Genomic DNA, 23,259 nt, shown 5'->3' on the forward strand with positions numbered 1-23,259 from the left:
TGAAACGTATTTTATTTCATGGTACAGCGCCAGAGTATCAACGCAAGTAGCGTCCCAAGCTAGCAGCCGACTCATGCTCCAAGGCACCATAAGCATCATTCCGTCAGGCCTCTCCGTCGTCCCTGCTCTAGGCCTGCCGGTACTTCTTCTTCTACAGGGACCGACAGATAATGGGTATTGGTAATAATTATGAGTGTTATGACATAACTTCGCTACATGCGTCACTTTATTACCTACCAAAATGACTTATGAATGTTATGATGGTGTTCAGTGTCGAGTACAATAAATACATCTTAATGAATAGATATGCTGGAGGTCCGGCGCCCCCGCACGCGATTGTGTGGCGCTGTTATGTGTGGCAGTGGCCGCCATGTAGGTCGTGTTGTGAAACAGAGAGAGGCGTCTGCTGTGCAACAAGCAACATCGTATTGCCGAACAACTCGAAAGAGCCCGCGCGCTTCGCTGCTTTACGATGATCATGGTAAGTACAACAGTAAGCGTGTCCAATTCAATTTCCAAGTATAGAAATTCCGTAATAGAATACCCCAAATACGAGTTTTTGACAAAAGAAACATATTATACTTAGTAAGTAATTTAATTATATCGTTTTTTACGAAACTTGAAAAATGTAAATAGGAAAGAACAGCTTTTGGGCAAATTGCGTCCATAATTTAAACAAAATCTAGTCAATGTTCGTAACACAGCTGGTGCAATCAAGTAACTTACGAGTAATTACTGTTATTAATTAGGTACATAATCTACCTGCAAAAAATGTTTGTTGTTATTGCTTAATTGAAAATCGATAATCACCTGTAATATTGATAACGATGGATAATTGGTTAATTTAGTTACTTGTGATGACGGAAAAGCCGTGATTCTAAGAATTTAGAAACAGACTGGGTATCATTAGTTTAAAATCAGCGTAATTTACAATTCGCATTTGTTCTAACGAGCGAAGCGAATCGAATTTGACTTAAATTTTGAGAAAAATTCTTAAATGGGTATGAAATTTATTCAGATAATACAATTAAAACTAACAAAATAAAATTATAAAACCTATTCTTTCACCTAAATTAAATGATTTGAGGGTTAAAATTTTGCTATCTTGCCGTTCTTGGAGCTAATTACAAGAGTTTAGACAGCCAAAAACCTATCTGTGACAAGTAAGCATTGCTAAAATGGTCAAATGGTTTACAAGAAGGGAAGCGTGGTAATAGCACAGTCGAGTTCATAAATATGTGTACATTTCTTCACCTTAGCTCATTGCAATAAGGTGGAAAAATGTACACATATTTATGAACTCAACTGTAAAGAACTCGATGGAGAGAGCCAGCTACGAAACGATATTAGATTAGCGTAAATATTGTTTCGTAGGCTACCCTATGTATATCATTAATTATTATAACATCATAATGTGGGATATGTATCATGTGTAGGTAATATATCTAAACATCACCTCAAGAGATCGGCTACGTAGGCACACCTCGGACACTGGCGATCAAATATATGAAAGAGGCGCGTTCCTAGCACACAGTCTACGCTCGTGTAGGTGAACGCGTACTATGCTTGTATGAGTGAAATATGACAGGTCGACTGTTCGCGTTTTTGACAGGCGGTAACTGTGAGGTAACCGAGAGGGGGTGGGCGGCACTTTCCGCGGGGAGCGGGAGTGGCCATACTGTACGATAGTACTATTTATTATATTGTGACGTAGGACACTTTATTATTAGACGTTCACATGTAAGTATCAGTAAGTCTGGTAAGCTTAAAATATGTGTCCTGGTAAGGGTAGATAGGTATAGTCAATTAGCCTGAACATGCACAGTTAGCCTCAAAACCGTCGTGCATATGTGCACTTGTGCAGCGTCATGATAGTGGAGTAAAAGTAAGGTACCCTGGACATAATTCAATAACTCGTCCTTTTTGATATTTTATTGGGTATTATTATTAAGCATCAAATAGTAATTATGTACATAGATAAAAAAAAATACGATCGTATTCATATCTTATAAAAATCATGAGATAAAGTACATTATCCCACTTTTCGCTAACAGCAAAATAGTTAACCGAAAACTTTGTTAGATTAACTTTGTGGTGCACTCAGATGCGATCAGTTATTAGCGATATTACACAGAAAATAAATCTGATTGTGTACTTTTTTTTACCGTTTTCATTTAATGTGAATATCTAGGTAGGTAAAAATGGTGACCATGATATATATATCAATTTGCATTGTATTGAGTATATATAGACATTTAGCACCGATTTTAAACATATATTTTTAACGCTTAAATAAACATGAATTTCTCAGTAGGTATAAATTGTAACTGAGATTTTTTTGCTTAAGACCAGGTTTTTGTGTACCATAATCATGATTTTATCAAAATTAATACTGTGAAGGTCGCGCTTAAGAAACTGTAAATGTCAGTAATTTAAAAGGGTGCAAAGTTGTCGTAGAGCGGCTGGCGCGGGGCGGGGGGAGCGCGCGGGGCGCGGGCCTGGGAGAGCGCGCCGCGCACCGGCCGCGTCACCGCGGCGGATCGGTTAATAGGTTAGGGATGTAAGGTACCGGCCACACCAGAGCGTCGCGTGTCTCGGGGCGCGCAACGGACGTCCGTGCCACTCCACCTGAGTGTAATTCAAAAATCGTCTCCTCAGTACATTTTGTATAGGAAGGACGTAAGACGCGCCCCAGGCGGCGTGGCGCGCGCCGCGCCGCCTGGGGGCGCGTCTTACGTCTAAAATAAACACAACGGACGTGGCGTGGCGCGGGCGTGGCGAGGACGAGGCGCGGACGGGGCGCGGACGCAATCTAAATTACACACAAGAGGTGAAAACACGGCTCGATACGTCATTATACAGGCTGATTTCGTTGCGGAAACGTCTTCCTCGTCCGATGATGAAGATGCGTTTGCCTTGCTGCAAATTCTCAATATGCAGAGGCATAGGAGATATTGCGTTCACCCTATGCGAAAATTAACCGAACATTACCTGCAGATATTTCGAAACCATGGAAAAGTTGCATGAATATCCGGATCTTTTTCGTACAGTTTATAAAATGTCAAATAAAAATGCAAATAATAAACCTTTGAATTCAGATTTCTTATCCCTCATGCCTGTTTGCCCCACCCAACCATACCCAGGCTGGCCCCGACTCCAAAAATAATTGATTTGTTTATAATTTGGATGTTTAGATTATTGTAATACGATACGATAAGAAATCTGAATTCAAATGTTTATTATTTTTTGCGTTTTAGTTTCTCCGTGTTTTGTAACGCGCTTATTTTTGAAGGCGGTTTTATATTAAAGAAAAATTTATTTATTTATTGATTTTAGTGGTTCCTATTGATATTATATACGTACAGTAGTGAAAGAATTATCCTTTAACTCCTAACCATTGAGGAGTTGACCTTCCATCATCAGCTCAGCGACATTAAAATTTTTACCATCAATCGTAAATATTGGTGTACCTATTAAAAATACACTAAAAACATTACATGTGCCTATAACATTTGAAGAGTTCCCTCGATTTCTCCAAGATCCCATCATCAGACCCCGACTTGGTGCCAATAGGACCATCTCCGGGTTATACCCGTTCGATTAAAAAAAATAATTTGAAAATCGGTCCACGATTCTCGGAGATATCGAGTAACATACATACAAAAAAAAACCGGCCAAGAGCGTGTCGGTCCACGCTCAGTGTAGGGTTCCGTAGTTTTCCGTATTTTTCTCAAAACAATTTTCCTAGAAAGTCTTTTTGATCTTTTTTCATATTTTTTTAAACATAAGGTTCAAAATATAGAGGGGGGGGGCGCACTTTTTTTTCCTTTAGGAGCGATTATTTCCGAAAACATTAATATGATCAAAAAACGATCTTAGTAAAAGTAAACCCTTATTCATTTTTAAATACCTATCCAACAATATATCATACGTTGGGGTTGTAATGAAAAAAAAAATCAGCCCCCACTTTACATGTAGGGGGGGTACCCTAATAAAACATTTTTTTCCATTTTTTATTTTTGCACTTTTTTGGCGTGATTGATACATTGGTACCAAATTTCAGCTTTCTAGTGCTTACGGTTACTGAGATTATCCGCGGACGGACGGACAGACAGACAGACAGGGGAAACTATAAGGATTCCTAGTTGACTACGGAACCCTAAAAAACATTCAGTCGAATTGAGAACCTCCTACTTTTTTTGAAGTAGGCAAACGGCTAACCGATTGAAACAGAAACATAAATGAAAAGAGAGGGCGAACGGCGACAGCTGCGTGTCGGCAAGGGCGGCTCACTCCGCGATTGTATAGCCGCGCTACAAGTACATGCTGGGGGCCGCGAGTTCGCGGCCTAATCAGGGGTGGCGCGCGTTCTCACGGAACGCACGTTCGCACTTTCTATTGTTACATTACGTCGCGAGTTTTTTTTAAGATTCATATGCGATGTCCACGTGTGGAATGGCTAATAATGCTTAGTTAAATAGACATCATGAATAAAATAGGACAATCTTACACAGATCTTATTGATTAAGTCCCACGGAAAAATCCAATAAGGCTTGTGATGCTGAAGGCTTAAACAAAAATATATAAATACTGTATATATACCTAGAAAGTACCCAAGACTTGAATATATAGAATAACATTTTATCTGAGAATTAATTCGTTTTAATCCATATAGGCAACCCTATCATCCGACGCTGCGCACGTGCGGCTCGTTTCTTTGTTAGAATTTTGTAGGCATTTAAAAAGGCGGCATTTCGTGAACATCAAAGCAGTGGGCCTTCTGTACTTGTACTATTATATATTCTGTGGTGTCGGCGATTTCAAAGGTAAGCGCACGTGCACCCGATCTCGCTACCTACGCCCAGGTGCGGGCGCGGCTTTCGACCTTCGCGCCGTGCAATAGAATTTAATGTCGGCTGCTCGTGTGCGGTCTGTTTGTTTTATAGAGTGGCTGCATTTTCAACATCAAAGGGTGGCCTATTTTGTGCAAAATTCTGTTATATCAATAACTTCTCACGTCACTAGATTATCGACTTTGAATGTCAAGTATATTTAAAGTATCATCACTTTATTTCAGTGTACGAATTTCGTATGTGTTAAAAATCATTGTTCTAGCTTCATAAACCAGGGAGGAAATAATAGAGAGCGTTTATATGTCTTGTTTTGCCTTAATTCAATATCATCACATATTTTTGTTGCTGATAAAATAATACATCCTTATCAAGGCCTTGTAGCTCGGCGAAAGAATCGTGATCGCGGAGTGCGCCGGCACTGATTATAATTATTTTGTCCAGTTATTATAATAACCTATACAAAAAGTACCGATAGAATAGGTATTCTAATCTATATCTGCATAGAACTATTTAAAACAAACCACAAAAGTTCATAGTTGATCGTTATTGGTACAGTCAGCAACTCAGCTGTGAATACAGATAAAGTGCCAAATATATGTATACACACACCTTAATGTACCAAGTACCAACACTTGTACAGGAAATAAAATACTCTATACATATTTTTGGCACTTTGTCTTGCCAGCTGTGTTGTTGACTGTACACGATCTAAAAAGGAGCCGAACGGTTATTATAATTACGCGGTGACTTGCGTAGTCGGCGGCCGCGCGATACATAGTGCTGTCTCTGTTCAGGCCTCGTAGCCGAACGCCATTTCTCCGACGCGAAACGAAAACGAAACGCAGTCTGGCTCTGTCGCGCCAATACGCAAGAGCGATAGAGATAGATATCTACTAGCGTTTCGTTTCGTGAGCGTTTGTGCCATTCGGCTACGCACCCTGTTCTCACTACCACGAATTTGAAGAACAATATTGCTGTCTCTCTCAATCTTTAGGCGTCATTCATATATTACGTCATACAAAATGTGACAATCCATGTTAAAGAATTAAAAAAGCGTGACATTGGGGGGTCCAAATAGTAGTCCATAAACCACGTCTTTTACCAACGTGAGTGATATCTCTGTGACTTTTTACGTCTTTACTAACAGAAATTTAAATAACAATAGTGCTATCTCTGTCACTCTTTACTAACAGAAATTTAAATAACAAAAATGCTATCTCTGTCACTCTTTACTACCAGGAACTTAAATTATTATAGTGCTAACTCTGTCACTCTTTACTATCAGGAACTTAAATTGTTATAGTGCTATCTCTGTCACTCTTTACTACCAGGACCTTAAATTATTATAGTGCTATCTCTGTCACTCTTTACTGTGTGCGGGAAGTGCACATACCATGAGTTTGACTAACATGAGTGCTATCTCTATCACTCTTTACTACCAGGAACTTTAATTATGATAGTGCTATCTCTGTCACTCTTTACTACCAGGAACATAAATTTTATTATTATAGTGCTATCTCTGTCACTCTTTACTACCAGGAACTTAAATGATTATAGTGCTATCTCTGTCACTCTTTACTGTGTGCGGGAATTGCACATACCACGAGTTTGACTAACATGAGTGCTATCTCTGTCACTCTTTACTACCAGGAACTTAAATGATTATAGTGCTATCTCTGTCACTCTTTACTTCTAGGAACTTAAATATTTTTTTCGGTTTCGGTTTTGGTCTTGGTTTCGGTGTCGGTTTTGGTGTAGGTTTCGGTGTCGGTTTCGGTTTCGATTTCGGTTTTCGTTTCCATTCCCGTTTCGGTTTCCGTTTTCGTTTTCAGTTTTGTTTTTGTTTAAACTAACAGAACTAAAACTAAAACCAAAACCAAACCAGAAACGGGAAACCGAACACGGGAAACCGGATATCGGATACCGTATATCGGATACTGGTTACCGGTTACTGTCTACCGTTTACCGGATACCGGTTACCGGTTACCGGGTACCAGATACCAGAAACCAGGTTTTGATTTCTGGTTTCTCATGTTACAACGTGTATAGATTAGTCGATACCAAGTCGGACACTTCCGATTAGGCGATTTCGGCTCGCATTGTTACGCAGCATTCGAGTGTTGAGTTTCTCACACATGAGGCCCCCTAATAAAATTTGTACCACTCATATTATTGATTTGACTCTCGCAACACAAACACCTCATGCCCACACAAATACACACAAAATAAAATCATTCACAAACTTCAAATCATTCAAAAACTCAACAGTCACACTCCTCTAAGAACTCCCTTGCGAGAGTCGACACTTCAAAATGAAGCGACATCGCATCGGCTCATCGTCCACAAATCCGAAAAGATCCACCGATAAATTTGTACCGGAAAGACCTCACCGCGACAATGTCACATTACCCAAATTACTTCAAAAATCCTCTGAAAGTGAAACAGTTCATTAGGTTTACCGTAAGAGTGAGTGAGACAGACACGCACTGTGCTTCAAATTTGCCTCGCCAAAATACGTTACACACGACTCGAAAGAATACAGTCTTAAGCGCCGCCGCAAGCTTTCATACATATTACGTTGTTGTGATCCAAGCATCTCGTCAAGCTCGATAGGTACTATTATTGAGCTAACGACTTGACCAGTTTAACGTGACCTATCGGACTAATTGATTTGTATGAATTTTGTCACTTGTAATAAGGGAGCTCTCTTATACTGGACGGTGAAATATTTGTTATCGAAGCGTTTTGAAAACGCGGCGCCCTTGATATCGCCGAGCGAAACACGTGTCGACGACTCGCCGCCCGTTCCCGCTACTACTATACTAGCTATACCTACTCTGTGCACGACCTTATTCTGCAGGTAATAACGTTCATATTAAAGCGCAAGTAAGAAAAATATCAATTAAGTAATGAATCTTACATATTTGTTGTTTAATTGATTTCGTATAGTACTAAGGATATATTAACGGCAAAATTTACCATCTTTCAATTTAGTTAAGTATTTTTCCTTTCCTAAAATTATCAATATTTAAGATTTTGAACAAGCGCCAAAAGTATTGGTATAAGTTTTAATAATTTATCAACACACGTAATATTAAATTCATAATAAATTGCAGGATTACGGTTAACAATATTTTCTAGTGAAATACGCCTGAAAATGTGTAACTTACTAAACCTTCTTTATAAATGATAGTTCTGTATGAATTATTTATAAAAATTAGATGTTTTTATATGAAATGCAGGTGTCACAACATAATACAAGCACTTTTTCCGGATTACATTTAATACTTTAGTTATAAAATCAAAAATTATTCAAAGTTCGTTTTTATTTTTTTTTAAATTGAATCAGAACCCTAATTTGATTAATAATTTGTATTTTAACTATCACTAATGATACTTTATACGACAGAAAAAGAAAATTACGGTTATCATGAACAGCGCAGGGAGCACGAACCAGGGGGCCGATTTTTGAGTCTCACGCGTTCGAATTCAGAAAATTGTCACTGAAAATAATAGGCAATTCACCGTTTTCAACCGGTATTTTAGTGACAGTGAGACTCAAAAATCGGCCCCCAGGCGTCAACGTGCTAGGGGACATTCCAGAACGATACTCGCAACGCACGCCGAATAATAATGGCGTACGGTCTGCCACAAATTGTACATACTTCAAAGATAAGTACAAGGGGACATCCATTATGTAGGTATTTACTTCTACGGGTATGGCAATTATGGACTTCAAAATCTCAGGAAATATTAGGAGAGGCAGGAAATATCACACCAGAAAATATTAGGTCAGTCAAGTTAGATTTTTATTTTTTTTTATTAAAACCGTCCTTCATTTAGTTTAATTACAATCCGAGTTTGCTACAAACATTTTAACTGGAACAAATAGTCTTGAAAACAATAGGCTGTAATTACTACTTGCTTAAAATAATAGTACATTACATTACGATACAAGTGCAGAAAAAAGGAAGTTCGAAACTAGTGGCGATAAATTACCGAACTAGTAATATGCAGACATTAAACATAGATACGAACTTTACATTATCCCAAAGTTTCATCCTTGAGAAAATGAGGAAGGTCTGGCGGCTCTGGGCTCTTAGTCCAATAATAATTATTGAAAGAAAAGGAAAGGCTTTGTTCAAGTAGTCAACCTTGCAGGCTACGTTTGTGACATACAGCCGCTGCCTTGGGTAGTTTGCGGTGCAGCTCCCGCTTCCTGGCTGAGAGGCAGTGCCCATCAATCGCAATATGTGCATGCAGCTGTGGGAAAGAGATGGCCATTTCTGTTCAGGGCACGTAGCCAAATGCACAAACGCTCACGATAATATCGATATCGTGGCTAGCTATCTCTATCGTTCTTCCGTATTGGCGCGAGAGACCTCGACTTTGATCGATCAGCGTCTGGCGTCATCGATTGTCATTCGGCTAGGCCGGCAGGTCGCGTCGCAAAGAGGCCAATAAAATTGTTCATGCTCTGTGGCTGGCGTACCTAATGTAGTTCTCTCTATCGCTCTGCCGTATTCAGGCGCAACGAGATGAGAGATAACTACGATTGGCATCTTGCCTATGCGGCCAGGTTCACCGCACTACGCCTACGCTTTAGACTAGAGGGGTTTCTAGCTTTGGTGAAAGGAAAGGAATCAAGGCTGTTTACATTTTCAAAATTCACACAATATGACTATTGTGCGAATATGTTACGATAGTTTCGCAATACATAGGTAAAGGCCGGATTAAATATGTTTATTGCTGTCATCTACAGGAGAAATAAATCAAAATACAGATATCTACTTACCATAATCTCGTATTAATTACACGAGTAGTAGGTAGTTCTTATGTAGGGTCTACTTAAGAATAGATTATACTATACATATTTATACTCACTTATATAATGCCAATGCCTCAACGTTTACTGATTGGTTTTTATATGCGAAGTTGGGACGCAAAATAGGTATAATTTGCAAGCGATTTGGTGGCCAGGTCCAACCGGTTTGGCGCATACTTAGCGGCCGCTCGCCACGCCGCCGTCGAGATTGAAAGTTCATCGTGACATTTCGGATCTTACACAAGTATGTATCAACTATTACAACACAAAATTTGGTTGTTTAGCTGAAGAATTAGCTGGAGAACGAGGCCAAATTACAAACGGACTAATACTAGGGCAATTTCCAAAAGGGAGTTTGTATACCTAGATACCTACCCACTGTCACATTTTCCTCATAACTCATTTATAAATGACGGCTTTTTTCCGTTTATAAAAAACTAGCTTTTTCCCGCGGCTTCGCCCCCGTTAAATTCGAAAACTGCGGAATGCTCCATACAAAATTCCACCCCCCATTTTAGATAAGTGGGGGGTTACAAACGGACAATAAGTAGCCTATGTCACTTTCCTTCAACTATCTCCACTTAAAAAAAAACCGGTCAAGTGCGAGTCGGACTCGCTCACCGAGGGTTCCGTACAAACTTTCAATTGTTGAATCATCAAAATGTTATTCATAGAACTCTACAAATTTGACTAAATCCCTCAAGACTCAATTTCCCACATAACAAGTAATATTTTAATATACAATTTTATTGTTAGACAACGTCCAAATAAAATCAAGACTATTCGACTTCAATAGTTTACGACTTACGACATGTCGCAAGGACGCTCCTGAACCGACCGCATTATATTAGGAACGCGATGTAGGAAATGAGCGTTCAACGTACAGGGACATCTATCGGCAAATTGAGTAAACTAATGCACGCGAGCTAGTATGGAAGATGATTTTTATGGAATAATTGTTTATTGCGTGAACCGATTTTAACCATTTTGCCTCTATTTGAAAGCAGGTAATTTCATTGTTATTTTGTTAAAAAATACAGGTACAATAAACATCCGCAAGGGTGTAGAAATTGAAAATGTAAATCTGAAAGGTTTTTATAAATAAAAAAAAAGTTTTCAAGATACGTGTACGATTTTATTTTTCCTGTAATATTCATTATAATAGCCATGTTTGGTGAAAATTTCATAAATTTATGTTGGTAAACTTCGGAGATAAGGGGGGGGGACGGTATTTTTTTTTTACATTTTCCTTCAAAAAACAATTTTTTTCCACAACCAAAAAATTATAAAAAATAGTTTTGATATGTACAATTTGAGCTCTTTCTAACGATACCCCACTTGACCTAGTTACTTGAAATTTTCAGTTTGCCCCCTTTCATTTTGGCCATTTTCTATCATTTATATTAATTAATTAAAAAAAAAATACTTTCAACTTGTAGAGGTTTACAATGTTTATAACTATTCCAAATTTCATATCGATAGCATAAGTAGTTCTCGACATTTTAACAATGTGACAGACGGACAGACAGACGGACAGAGTCGCACCATAAGGGTTCCTGTTGTACCTTTTTGGTACGGAACCCTTATTAATGTCAATTCGTCGTTCCGTTTTGTCGTGAAAGACGGACAAACAAACAGACACACACACTTTCCCAATTATAATATTAGTATGGATATTAGCAAGGACGATATAAATCCGGGGCAGACAAAACCCATACAAAAAAGCGTACCCTGAAATGTATGCGCCTTTTAGGCTTAAAACTAGATGGCTATTTCGCAGCCTGGAAGTGGCCAAAATCAAATTTTCCTCAAATATGTTTGCTTGTTTTTAACCCCCGACGAAAAAACGATGGGGTGTTATAAGTTTGTTGTGTCTGTCTGTCTGTGTGTGTGCGTGTCTGTCTGTGGCATCGTAGCTCCCGAACGGATGAACCGATTTAGATTTAGTTTTTTTTGTTTGAAAGCTGATTTAGTTATTTTTAACCACCGACGCAAAAACGTTTTTTTTTCAAAATTTTAATTTTATGGTTATTGATAAGAACAAATTACATACTTCTTTATTTTAATAGGTACCATCATAGATTAATTTTAAATATAAGAAGATCATACCATCCCACACATGAAAATGCGACCGCCTATACACTACACCACACATAGATGGCGCCACAAAAAAATGCCTTGTTGCCATCGATTACTAGTAGATTGGCTTTAAGTGTCACTTTCGAGCCATAAATCTATGTCAAAAGTGACATTTAACGCCATCTACAAGTATAATCGAAAGCTACAAGACATTTTTTTGTGGCGCCATCTTGTGTGGTGTAGTGTATGCGCGTTCTTAGGCGGTCGCATTTTAATAATAATGTATGGGATGGTATGGTCTTCTTATATTTAATTTATGGTTCAACACATTAACATATACGCACAGTAAACCATAAAGTAGCTTATACATTAATTCGTATGCCTTAACATATTTTTTGAAAAGTTATATCTGTGATGTATGTAGATGCATCAAGACGATTTGCTTACAGAGGGTCTGTGGCCTGTGTCAACTACGTTTGACCTGTTGCTTCCCTGTCACACACACACTTACGTGCGAATTCCCAAGTGCGACAAATGTGTCGAAAAACGTTCGCAGCAGGCCCTCCTCAACGAATGCTCTTGACACGTATCTTTATCTACGTAATCATCGGAAAAACTGTCATTTTCATAGAAATATTGTAAAATAAAAACACCAAACAGAGAATGTGTTGAATCGAGAAACGAGAGCAAGAAGCAAGATTTAGTCGTGTAGGGACCATCATGATGCAGAAATTTAACGTTTTTGATGAGTAGTTAACGTTCATTTGGCATAATATGTTAGTTATAGTTACTAAAAATACCGGCATCCCAGTATTACAAAATTAAATCGACCCCAAGAAAGGCGGGATCCCGGGATTGGAAGCCCTTTGGGCTCTTGCTCTTGTGTTTTCTAATCAGGATTCGATTCTCCTAGTTTTTATAGTTTTTCCTTTATGTGGCCATTAAACCCTAACTCTGTACCAAATTTCAGCTCTTAGTTTATGGGAAGTACTAGTTCTATTCTGATGATCATGAGTGAGTGTCATAAACGCGAAACTTTGCTTTCGCTTAACTTCGGAACTAAATGACCTACAGACTTCAAATTCTGGATTTTAAGTAAGTGATTATAATTTACCGGGTGACGAAAATTTCTGCGTTCTGGTCTTATCTAGAGGTTCTCAAATAGGGACCTGAAAATGCGGCGAAATGGTTCCATTGGTACGGCAATGTTTGCTTCGCGCTTTATTTAGCGGGAGCACTGCCGTGCCCCTTGATTTACGCCCAAAATAAAATAAAATTATATAAGTACTTATTGATAAAGTGTATTCTCACCTCATCAGTCATATTAAACTTAATTTTATTTAATAATATTATTTTGATACTGTCTTGTTCCAGCTATCAAAATAGTCCTTGATATCTCCTTTTTGGCTGTGGAAAATAATATTAATTTTACTGCTGTAAATACATTTTGAGTAAGCTATTCAATTCATACTACTTATCAGGGGCGTATTTTAAGGTTTCGGTGAAAGGTCAGGTCAATAAGTGACGACAGCGTACTTAATTAACGTATAATACTTGGTTCACCACCTCAACAAGAGCCTGCACGGGGCTAGGATAAATACGCCCCTATTACTTGTGAATAATTATGTGTATTACCATTTTTCCTCCCATCTCTCCCATGCATGTTAAAAGCTGTTGCTGAGTTTCTTCAGCCATCACTATTTGAATCCCAGGCAGGCAAGCATGGTCGCGTGATAAACGATATAACGCGAGGCCGTCCTTTTCGCACTATTTGTAAGTGTGATAGGGATGCACCAATGTCATAAAGTCTATCGAATTAGTGTGCTACGCTCGCAGATTTCACATGTTATATCTGAAAGAAATATAAGAGAACTAATAAGTTGTAATTTAAAACTAATCAATCACTAGTCAAGTAAATAGTACTCAATTGAAAAGCAGACAAGCAGTTACAATAACTGATAATGCCTGTAGGTATCCACAGTCATATTCACAATTTTTCAGTGATAACATACACAAACATCTTAATGGTACTAGGGTGTCAATAAACATAAGAACAAGGTAATCATCCATATATCACAGCTGACCATCACTGAGCATACTGTAACCCACTCACCATATTCCAGCTTGCTGTATCTGGCTAAGACTTCACTCCTGCGGCTGACGCACAGCCACTTGTCACACACACCTGTGCACACCATGCCCATGGCATCCTGCATTTCTGCCTTCATTAAAAAAAGTTACCTTCCAGTCAGAAGTGAAACATTCATTCCTATATATTCAATTCCTAGGGGTAAAACATTCCCAGTATCATATTCCATATTGACTATCATACGTCCGAAATAATAAACAAGAATATCACTCCCTCTTTCCAAAATTAAAACATCCATCACAGAATACATACTTATTTATTGATATAAGACCCTCAACACACAACATCACAAAATAACACACTGCTTTTATCAGCTTACATAATTAAAATACAATCAGTACATAAGGTTTCATGTGTTATTATATCACTAAAAAGTTAAGTATTTCTACACTGTTTGTTTGACTTTGAATTTGAAATAATAATTCATTAAATAACACTCTGATCTTAACCTAGTGATGACCATATAAACATATATGAGCCAACATGTACCACAGCAGGAATTGCTCACCTCATGTCTGGGGCTTGTTGCTGTTCCATGCACTGCTAGACGCAGGCGGGCCTGACCCATTGTTGCCATTACCTCCCCACCCTCCTTGCCCATTTGACCAGTTCCCTTGGTTCCAGTTGCCACTCTTGTTGCCATTCCAACCTTGGTTGCTACCTCCTTGGTTCCATGATGGTGGAGGACCACTCTGACCCCAATTTTGGTTGCTATTCCAATTTTTTCCTGAGTTGCTTTGAGGTGGACCCCCTTGCCAATTAGGGCCTCCATTACCAGGCCCTCCAAGAAATCCTCCCCATCCTGCTTGATTTAAAGCAGCCGCTACAAGACTTATAGGTAAATTGAAGTTAGCTGGTGGGCCCCCATTTGGATTGATGCCCAAGTTTTGCATATTCAGTGAGTCTATGTTACTACTTCCACCAGAATTATTTGATCCCCCAGAAGGACCTGATCTGTTTCCATCCCAGTTATTAGGTCCATAACCATCATCCTTCCAATTCTGGTTAGATTTGGCTTTAATCTTTGGTGCAGCACTGGAAACAGACACTGATGCTCCTTTAATAACATGGTCCTCACCACATAGGCTTTGAGCTACTTCTGGGTCCAAAAATGTGACAAAACCAAATGCTCTGAATGGTCTAGGAACAAAGACGTCTGTAACCTCTCCAAATTTGGAAAAATAATCTCGAAGGTCATCAGCAGTCATATCCTCGGTACATCTTCCAACAAATACTTTACATGGCATTTGAGGTACTACTCCTTCTTTGGAGTTAGGGATTCTCACATCTACCCAACGCCCTTCTATGTTGTGCCTTTGAGCCAAAGCTCTCATTTGAGATACATAAGTTGCAAAGCGAATGAAGCCAAATCCTTTAAATGTACCATTTTTATCCCTTTTAAGCTGGACCATGACAACTTCACCAAACTGTTCGAAGTATTGCCTTATTGACTCTTCTGTAGATTTCCATGGTAAACCAAGACAAATTAAATCAGAACAGGTAAGTTTTTTCTCAAGACGTTTTGTTTTTGCAGCAGAGTTCTCAGGAGAAACGTCTTCCATCTTACGTTTGTTTTCTTTGGGGAAAACGCAAATATAAAGATGCTTACCCCAGCCGGCTTCATTTGGGGGATGAAGCTTGCCATCACTCAAACGAATTCCACGGACAGATTTACTTTCAGGATGGCGGTACTTCAAGCCGCATGCTCCAGGAAACTGCGCTACTAGCGTTGACAGAAGCAAGGTACCATCAAGTTCACAAGGAATTTCTACAGCGTTAGCGTCATCTTCGTCTTCACTGACTCGAATGTACTCGAAGAGGTCTTCATTATAGTTACTTCTACTTTTCGTGTTCATTTTTGAACCTGAATTCAACTGTATTTACTTATTTTCTTCAATATTGGATTAAATATATTTATGGTTCTCAATATAATCGATTTTATATTAATGCAATGGCCGACATCTCGTCAGTCTTTTTTTTTGTCATTGGTTGACAAAACCAGTGTTGCCAAATGAGAGAGCACTGAAAGCGAATAAAGCTAGGAACACACTACGCGGACGTCCGTCGTGAATCGACCGCGGACGGGAATCTGGACAATGGAAATACACATAACCGTGCAAAATATCGGTCGACGGACGCGGACGTGGCCTTGAGCGCACGGACGTCCGATCGAAATCTGGCTCTCTGGATGTTTTGTTCCGTGCACACTGATAGATCGCGGTCGCGGTCGTTTTACGACGGACGTCCGCGTAGTATGTTCCTAGATGAAATTATACATAACCGTGCAAACTATCGGTCGTCGGACGTGGACGTGGCCTTGAGCGCATGGACGTCCGTTCGAAATCTGGCTCGCTGGATGTTTTGTTCCGTGCACACTGTTCGGTCGCGGTCGTTTTACGACGGACGTCCGCGTAGTATGTTCCTAGCTTTATCCAGATCGCAACCGTCGACGCGCGTCCACGGACACGGCGCGGCCAGCCCCTTGGCCAAGATAAGCGTCGCTGATTAGTGATTAGTTGATTACACATTGGTGAACCAATAACTTGGCATTGGCTTTTCATAAAAGATGGACGAAGAATGGAAAAGGCTAGGTAATTTACGTTGGCAGCAAAATTTAATTAATAAATAATAACCTCGTAATAAAATTAAATCATCTGAAATATTAACAATTTTTTGAATATTCTGATAAGCCCTTGCGTTGCTGCTCCTTGAGTAGCAGGCGTCCATAGGATACGGTTCGGCTTTCGATCAGGAGGATCGTTGCCACCGACGTAGTATTAAAAAAAAGATCATTTATCTAGGCAATACGTCTAGCGGAGCGTTCCCCAAAGGTGTAACGCCATCTAGGCCACCGTACCTTCTTCTCTATGGCTTTGAGGTACGTTTTTTCTTAAGACTTTATCCGTCTCATAGATTTAGAATTATTAAACTAGATGGTTTAGTTAGGTCAAAAAGTGTGTCCACATGAGAGGTAATTGTTTGGGCTGGTGTCCCTCTCGCACTTGCTGACAATGTCAACATTATTCAGTGACGTCATCACTGTCATAAATTGGGGATACCAGTCAATTTTCAAAGTTACTACTAAATCTACTAATACCCAATTGAAAGTATTTTTTAATTATACAAATCTTTGATTTACTGGCATCAAAATAATTACATTATAATTATTTTCAAATTTTTTGAAATATATCGAAACCCTTGTTTGAATATAACATTAAAATAAAATAAGAAGTTATAAAGTCAGGTAATATACAGATAAAAATAGTACTAATATGGGAACCTCATTAACACTGGCAACACGTGCGAGAAGGACACCAGCCCAAACAATGCCCTCTCATGTGGACCGTTTTCGCTAGTCTGATACGATCGACTTTCTGTTTCAGTAATAAGGTTTAATTTCGTATGGCAAAAAATGTGATTGAGCTGTCCCCTGTAAAGGTCTTTGCCAAATCTTGGCACTGGCGCGAAATTCAGATTTGAGAATTAAATCTTGGTATGTACATTTTCAATAATTTTTTAGGGTTCTGTACCAAAAAGGTACAAAAGGAACCCTTATGGTGCCACTCTGTGCGTATGTCTGTCACATCATTAAATATCTCGAGATAATCTCGAGAAGTACTTACATAAGCTGTCGCTTTGAAATTGGAATACTTATGAACAGAACATAGAGTATATTGAATAGTATGCTATAGAGTTATCAACTTAATATTTTCGAATGCAGCGCCATCTATTATTAAGTTTCGATACGATAACTTTCATGTGACTTTCACCACGGACAACACGGTGTTCAGTCAAAGGAAATAGTAAATCCGATGTAGGAAAGTTAACGATAGAGGGCGTGAAAAGTACATAACATCAGAGGCCGGGAAAATGAGGATTTCCGGCCAAGTGGGTATATACCGGATAGGGATACGAGGCCGGGAATCCGTTTTCACGCCGAGGCATGTATAGTGCTTTTCTCAAACATACAATGAAATAAAAAAAAAATGCTCTAAAGGACAATATTTTATAAAAAAAAGTTACTTTGCAGGCCTAGGCCTAAAAAATAATATGAAATCCCTTTACAGTCCTCTCGAGTTGTTGCGCCCAAAAAGCGATACTTCCCAGCCCATTTTAAGGAACGTAAAGACAATATTTCATTGCATGTTTGAGAAAAAACAATTTAACGCAAACTGACGCGTACAAATATACCGTAGTGCAAGTTGTCACTATTACCACTGCAAACCATGGACTTTCAATAGGGACTGAGCTCACACTTTTTTTGGCATACTAAATTGAACTTTATCACTGGTGCATAAAGGCGTTCTTGTCAGACTAGCAAAAGTGTGTCCACATGAGAGGGTCAAAGTTGGGGCTGGTGTCCCTCTCGCACGTGTGACCAGTGTGAGATTACTATAGTAGTAGTATTTTTACCTGTATGATAACTAAATTTACAGACTTCTTAAATTATTTTTGTATTATATCGAGGCAAGGGTATTAATACCTTGTAACGAATTGGTAAGTCATTATTACCAAAGACCTATATAACTCCATCTAGACGGATAAAGTCTAAGAAAAAAACGTACCTCAGTACCATATAGATAAAGCAGTGGTGACCTAGATGGCGTTACACCTTTGGGGTAGGCTCAGCTAGATGGCGCTAATATTAAAATTTGACATTTTAAAACATATCAAGCTCAGAATATGGGCCAAATTGTCAAAACTGAGGTTCAAAAGTTTTAAGCCTGTGTGGAGAGATGGCAGTCTATGCACTGTGATTACACATTTTGCTTTGACAGTAACGCTCTTTAATACTCGATCCTCTTTGTTATTACGAAGCCATAAAACCAAAGATTTGCGCAATTAAAAAAAACCTTTAACTGGGTATTAGTAGATTTGGTAGTAACTTTGAATATTGACTGGTATCCCCAAATTATGACAGTGATGACGCCATTCAAATGATTTTGACAGTGGCAATAAGTGGGAGAGGGACACCAGCCCCAACTTTACCCTCTCATGTGGACACACTTTTGGGCCGAACAACTCATAGTCATACTTGTTATGGAGAATTTTTGGCCAAAAGCTGCACTTTTAGATGGAAGCAAGCCGCTTTGCATGGTGATAGTAGACATCAAAGTAAACGATTTTTTCCGAGGATACCGAAATTTCATCCCTTAGGAAGCCGAGCGTAGCGAGGTGTTTTATGAAAATTAAAAACAAATTATATTTTTATTGTATCGTCCGATTTTGACAAAACGTATCTCAAATGAAAGGTATTGCTTTATGTAAATTAAAAAAAAATTGAGAAAAATATATTATAAAAAAAAGCCTTGGAAACGAGTGCATCGGGCTTCGCCCGACACTTTAACTTAGAGGGCGCCGAAGGCGCTCGGCTTAGTACCGCGTGCGTGGGGCTTCCCCCGACACTTTAAGTTTGAGGGCGCCAGAGGCGCCCGGTTTAGGACCGCGTGCGTCGCCCGACACTTTAAGTTAGAGGGCGCCGAAGGCGCCCGGCTTAGTTCCGCGTGCGTGGGGCTTCGCCCGACACTAAGTTTGGGGGCGCCCGGTTTAATACCGCGTGCGTCGGGCTTCGCCCGACACTTTAAGTTAGAGGGCGCCGAAGGCGCCCGGTTTAGGACCGCGTGCGTCGGGCTTTATATTTATTAACGAGGATAGTTAGATTATGTCCGATAATGGCATCATCCCCATCAAAAGAGCGTTTTGTGCTGAGAAATAATAAGTAATTGTTTTTTTTTTTTTAAATCCAGAAAAGTTTTTAAGAGTCTACTAACGTGATCAGTAATACGGTGTTAAAATCATTCGGTTTCCTCTCTTGTCACACCGTGTATAAAAAAAATTGGTCTACTGATGGAGGTGGTATATTATTAGCCAGTGCCAGTACTGTAGCAAAGTGATATTCTTCGTTATGTTAACAGAAAATACACCGGTTTTCTCAAACTTTATAAACCTATTAAACGTGGACAGTTAACTAAAACAAGATAATGACATGACTGCGTCATGATTTCAATTATATTTGAATGCAACATTAAAACTGTACACGATAAAAACCGGTCTTATGGTGGTAATCTTTTTTATTTGACTGCCCAAAGAAAAGAGTGTTTTGTCTTCAGCGTTCATGTTTGTATGTGAGATTCTTTGTTTCACCATAAATGAGTCTTCAGGCAGTCTTTACTAAGTTATCCTGTTAAAAATATAGTAAAAGTTTATTTAGATTATCCACGTTATTACATCATTATATCACAACAGCAAACGTTTTCCTAGTTGTAATGAGTTTGAAATAGTCCTAAGGTTTTCTAACTTTGTTGAGTTATGGTTATGTAACATTTATAAATTATAACAGCCAGTGTGGGAGCACAATAGACTTTTTGACAAAAAAAATCTCTAGTGTGGGAGCTAGGGTGTGCAAACCGGTTAACCGGTTAACCGAAAAACCGGTTAACCGAGACTTTTTGGCCTCTGTTAAAAACCGGTTTTTATAGTCTCTAACCGGTTAATAACCGAAACTGTATTTATTTCTCAAAATTTGGAAAATTAGGCATTAAAAGGTTCAAAAATACGTAATTATTTAATGTTATGTAATAATAAAGATTTATTCATTACTTTTCATTGACAACATTATTATCTGTAATGATTTTATTTTCAAAATTTGTCCCGAGTCTACTCAATTACACATTTTATACAATACAGTAGAGTCCGGTTAGTTTATTACGACTCCGCATAGACCTAACGTCCAACCTCTTACAACGACATAAGCACAGGTATTTATTTGGTTTTCGTATGTGATAGTATGAAAGTACATCCGTTTATTACGACTCCGATTTTAACGACCAGCCGCTTTTTACGACACATTTTACACAGAATCCGTCCGTCAAGTCCGGTTGCAACGACGAGCGATAACGTTTTTAGTTTTACTAGTAAATTGAGGAAACAAGGCTACTTCCACCCGAGCACGGCCCCCAGTCTTGCCTACTACAAGTAGCAACATTACATTGTGGCCACGTAACTTTTTGGAGTATTGCATTTCAAATTTTAACCATTTGTTCGCCTCGGGTCTAATCTTATAAGCTAAATAGAACCCAATTTGTATTTTTCGATTGCGTATAAACTAGCTTTACTTACAAATGATGAGCAAGCACGCATACTAAAAAGGACTTTTCTAACTAAACAAGTCACAATAAAATAAGGTATTAATACTATGATGATAATGATACGCTGTAAATAAACCTATTGATTGAAATGTTTTAGTAATAGAGATGTAGATATTACTTTTAATCAAAAGAAATGAAATTCGTTTTGTACGACATCCGGTTAGTACGACGTAATATCAGCGGTCCCTTGAGCGTCGTTGTAACCGGAGTCTACCGTATATTTCAAACTATATTTTTTAAAAGAAAGGTAAAATGGAGATCTTGGTTTTCTTACATCAATTGCTTGTATTACTAGGGGCTCTGGGAGCTGTAGACCTTCGCGAGATGCCTAGAAAACGCAACTGTCGAATCACATTCAAACCACACAAGCCTTTTTTAGCAATTTCCGCATTTACCAAATTTCCAAAAACTGGATAAAAATCATCTTTATCGTGCAAGTAATACCTGCTACGATATCATCAACATCAGAATTGTTAAAGATAATGGTAATTATTGCGTAGTACGGCCATTTACTAAAAATCCTCAAAACCGGTTAATAACCGGTTAACCGGTTTTGAAGGAAAAGTCTCGGTTATTAACCGGTTTTTTAAGTTAACCGGTTTTTGCATACCCTAGTGGGAGCACAATAGACTTTTTGACAAAAAAATCTCTCCCATACTCTTTCAGAGTTTCAAACAGTTTTTGTTTCGGTCTAATGTCTGTGAAACAGCTTGCAAAATTATAACTACATTTGTGAAAGTCAATCACACTTTCCTAGGTCAGTGAAGATTGAGACCAAAAAGTCTGGACAAGAATGGAACCGTATTATGGAACATATTCGGCGAACACGCACATATACACGCTCATGCATCATAACGAGTAGCTAGATAGCTACTATTATAATATTTATTATAATATAGTTTTATACATACAGGTTATTAAAAAATTAAAACTGCTTTATTATAGGAATGCTACATCAATTACATCATGCATGGCCGGTTTTAATCGTGTACAATTTTTAAGTTAATCCTAATGTCCAAAGTCCAAAACTACCCTCCGGGTTACAGGAAATCAAAGACATATGTAACTTCGTATAGACAGATAAAGTTTAAGAAAAAACGTACCTCAGTCTTCCTCCTACCCTTATCCCACGTCAGTACCATACAGAAAAAGGTCCGGTGGCCTAGATGGCATTACACCTTTGGGGTACGCTCAGCTAGATGGCGCTAATATTAATGTTTGACATTTTAACACATGTCAAGCTAAGAATATGGGCCAAATTGTCAAAACTGAGGTTCAAAAGTTTTAAGCCTGTGTCGAGAGATGGCAGTCTATGCACTGTGATTACACATTTCACTTTGACGGTAACTCTCTATAATACTCGATCCTCTTTGCAGGAAATCAAAAAGCCTTCCGAAACTATAACGAACAGGGAAGTAGCTCGCATAAAGCATAATTAGCACGGAAGTGTAAGAACTTTATTTAAATTAAATAAATAATTTTAGTTTTCCTCATCAGTAGTTACAATGAATGGTGGTTTTCGGTGTTTCCAGCAAGTAGATACATTTAGTCATGACTTAAGCTGTCATTCTTAATATTAACCACACAATAGTAGGGTGGAATAATTTCAGACAAAAATTATTAAATTTTACAAATTCAAGTCTGTATTTTTCGTATATCTCGTAATTCAGTCGGTGGAAATCGAGGAGTTAATATAAGAATAGACATTTCAATCTCGCAGAATATAACCTTAGCGACAAGTCAGACAGTGGTCTTAGTGCGTTTTCACATTATCAGATCCGATGTCGGATGTAAGACCGATATTCCATACATTTAAGAAGCCATCTTTGATTTTTGTCTTTGAAATCCTTCCGACATCCGATATTGGATCGGATAATGTGAAAACGCACTTACATTACAGTTTACGTTATAGAATCTTGTGTATGGTGAAATTGCTGTTTGAAAACAATTTTTTATACACAATTGGTTTTTAGCTAACTTAATACCAAGCTAAGTGAGAATTGAATTCAACAGCACCATTTATATATATATACTTCCATACATTAAGACATCGAAGCTAAAGTCTAAATTCTTAAGACTATTTTAACATTCACGTTCAATCACAATGTCATGAGATCCGAGCCGATGTCTTGTCCAATACAACAATATTATTCTTCGATAATAATTATCAATCAAATTGCTTAATCTCGATTGATAAGAGCTTGC

General features: G+C 38.5%; 1 protein-coding gene across 2 annotated transcripts; it reads right to left on the reverse strand.

Annotated features, from left to right (window-relative positions):
• Positions 1 to 11,995: 11,995 nt before the first annotated feature.
• Positions 11,996 to 15,886, reverse strand: LOC125241594 (TAR DNA-binding protein 43-like). 2 transcript variants are annotated; one of them, XR_007178749.1, is made up of 3 exons: positions 14,415 to 15,886; positions 13,393 to 13,609; positions 13,149 to 13,164 (listed from the first exon to the last, which is right to left on the reverse strand). XR_007178749.1 is itself a non-coding variant. In XM_048150142.1 (2 exons), exon 1 carries the CDS (start codon positions 15,760 to 15,762, stop codon positions 14,416 to 14,418), a length of 1,347 nt encoding a protein of 448 aa, XP_048006099.1. In that variant the 5' UTR covers positions 15,763 to 15,886; the 3' UTR covers positions 11,996 to 13,609; position 14,415. The 2 variants fall into 2 exon arrangements, 1 of the variants encoding a protein (XP_048006099.1); XM_048150142.1 differs by having other exon boundaries at positions 11,996 to 13,609.
• Between the last annotated feature and the right edge of the window lie 7,373 nt (positions 15,887 to 23,259).

The sequence above is a fragment of the Leguminivora glycinivorella genome, chromosome Z (assembly GCF_023078275.1).
Source record: "Leguminivora glycinivorella isolate SPB_JAAS2020 chromosome Z, LegGlyc_1.1, whole genome shotgun sequence".
Taxonomy (NCBI): Eukaryota; Metazoa; Arthropoda; class Insecta; order Lepidoptera; family Tortricidae; genus Leguminivora; species Leguminivora glycinivorella.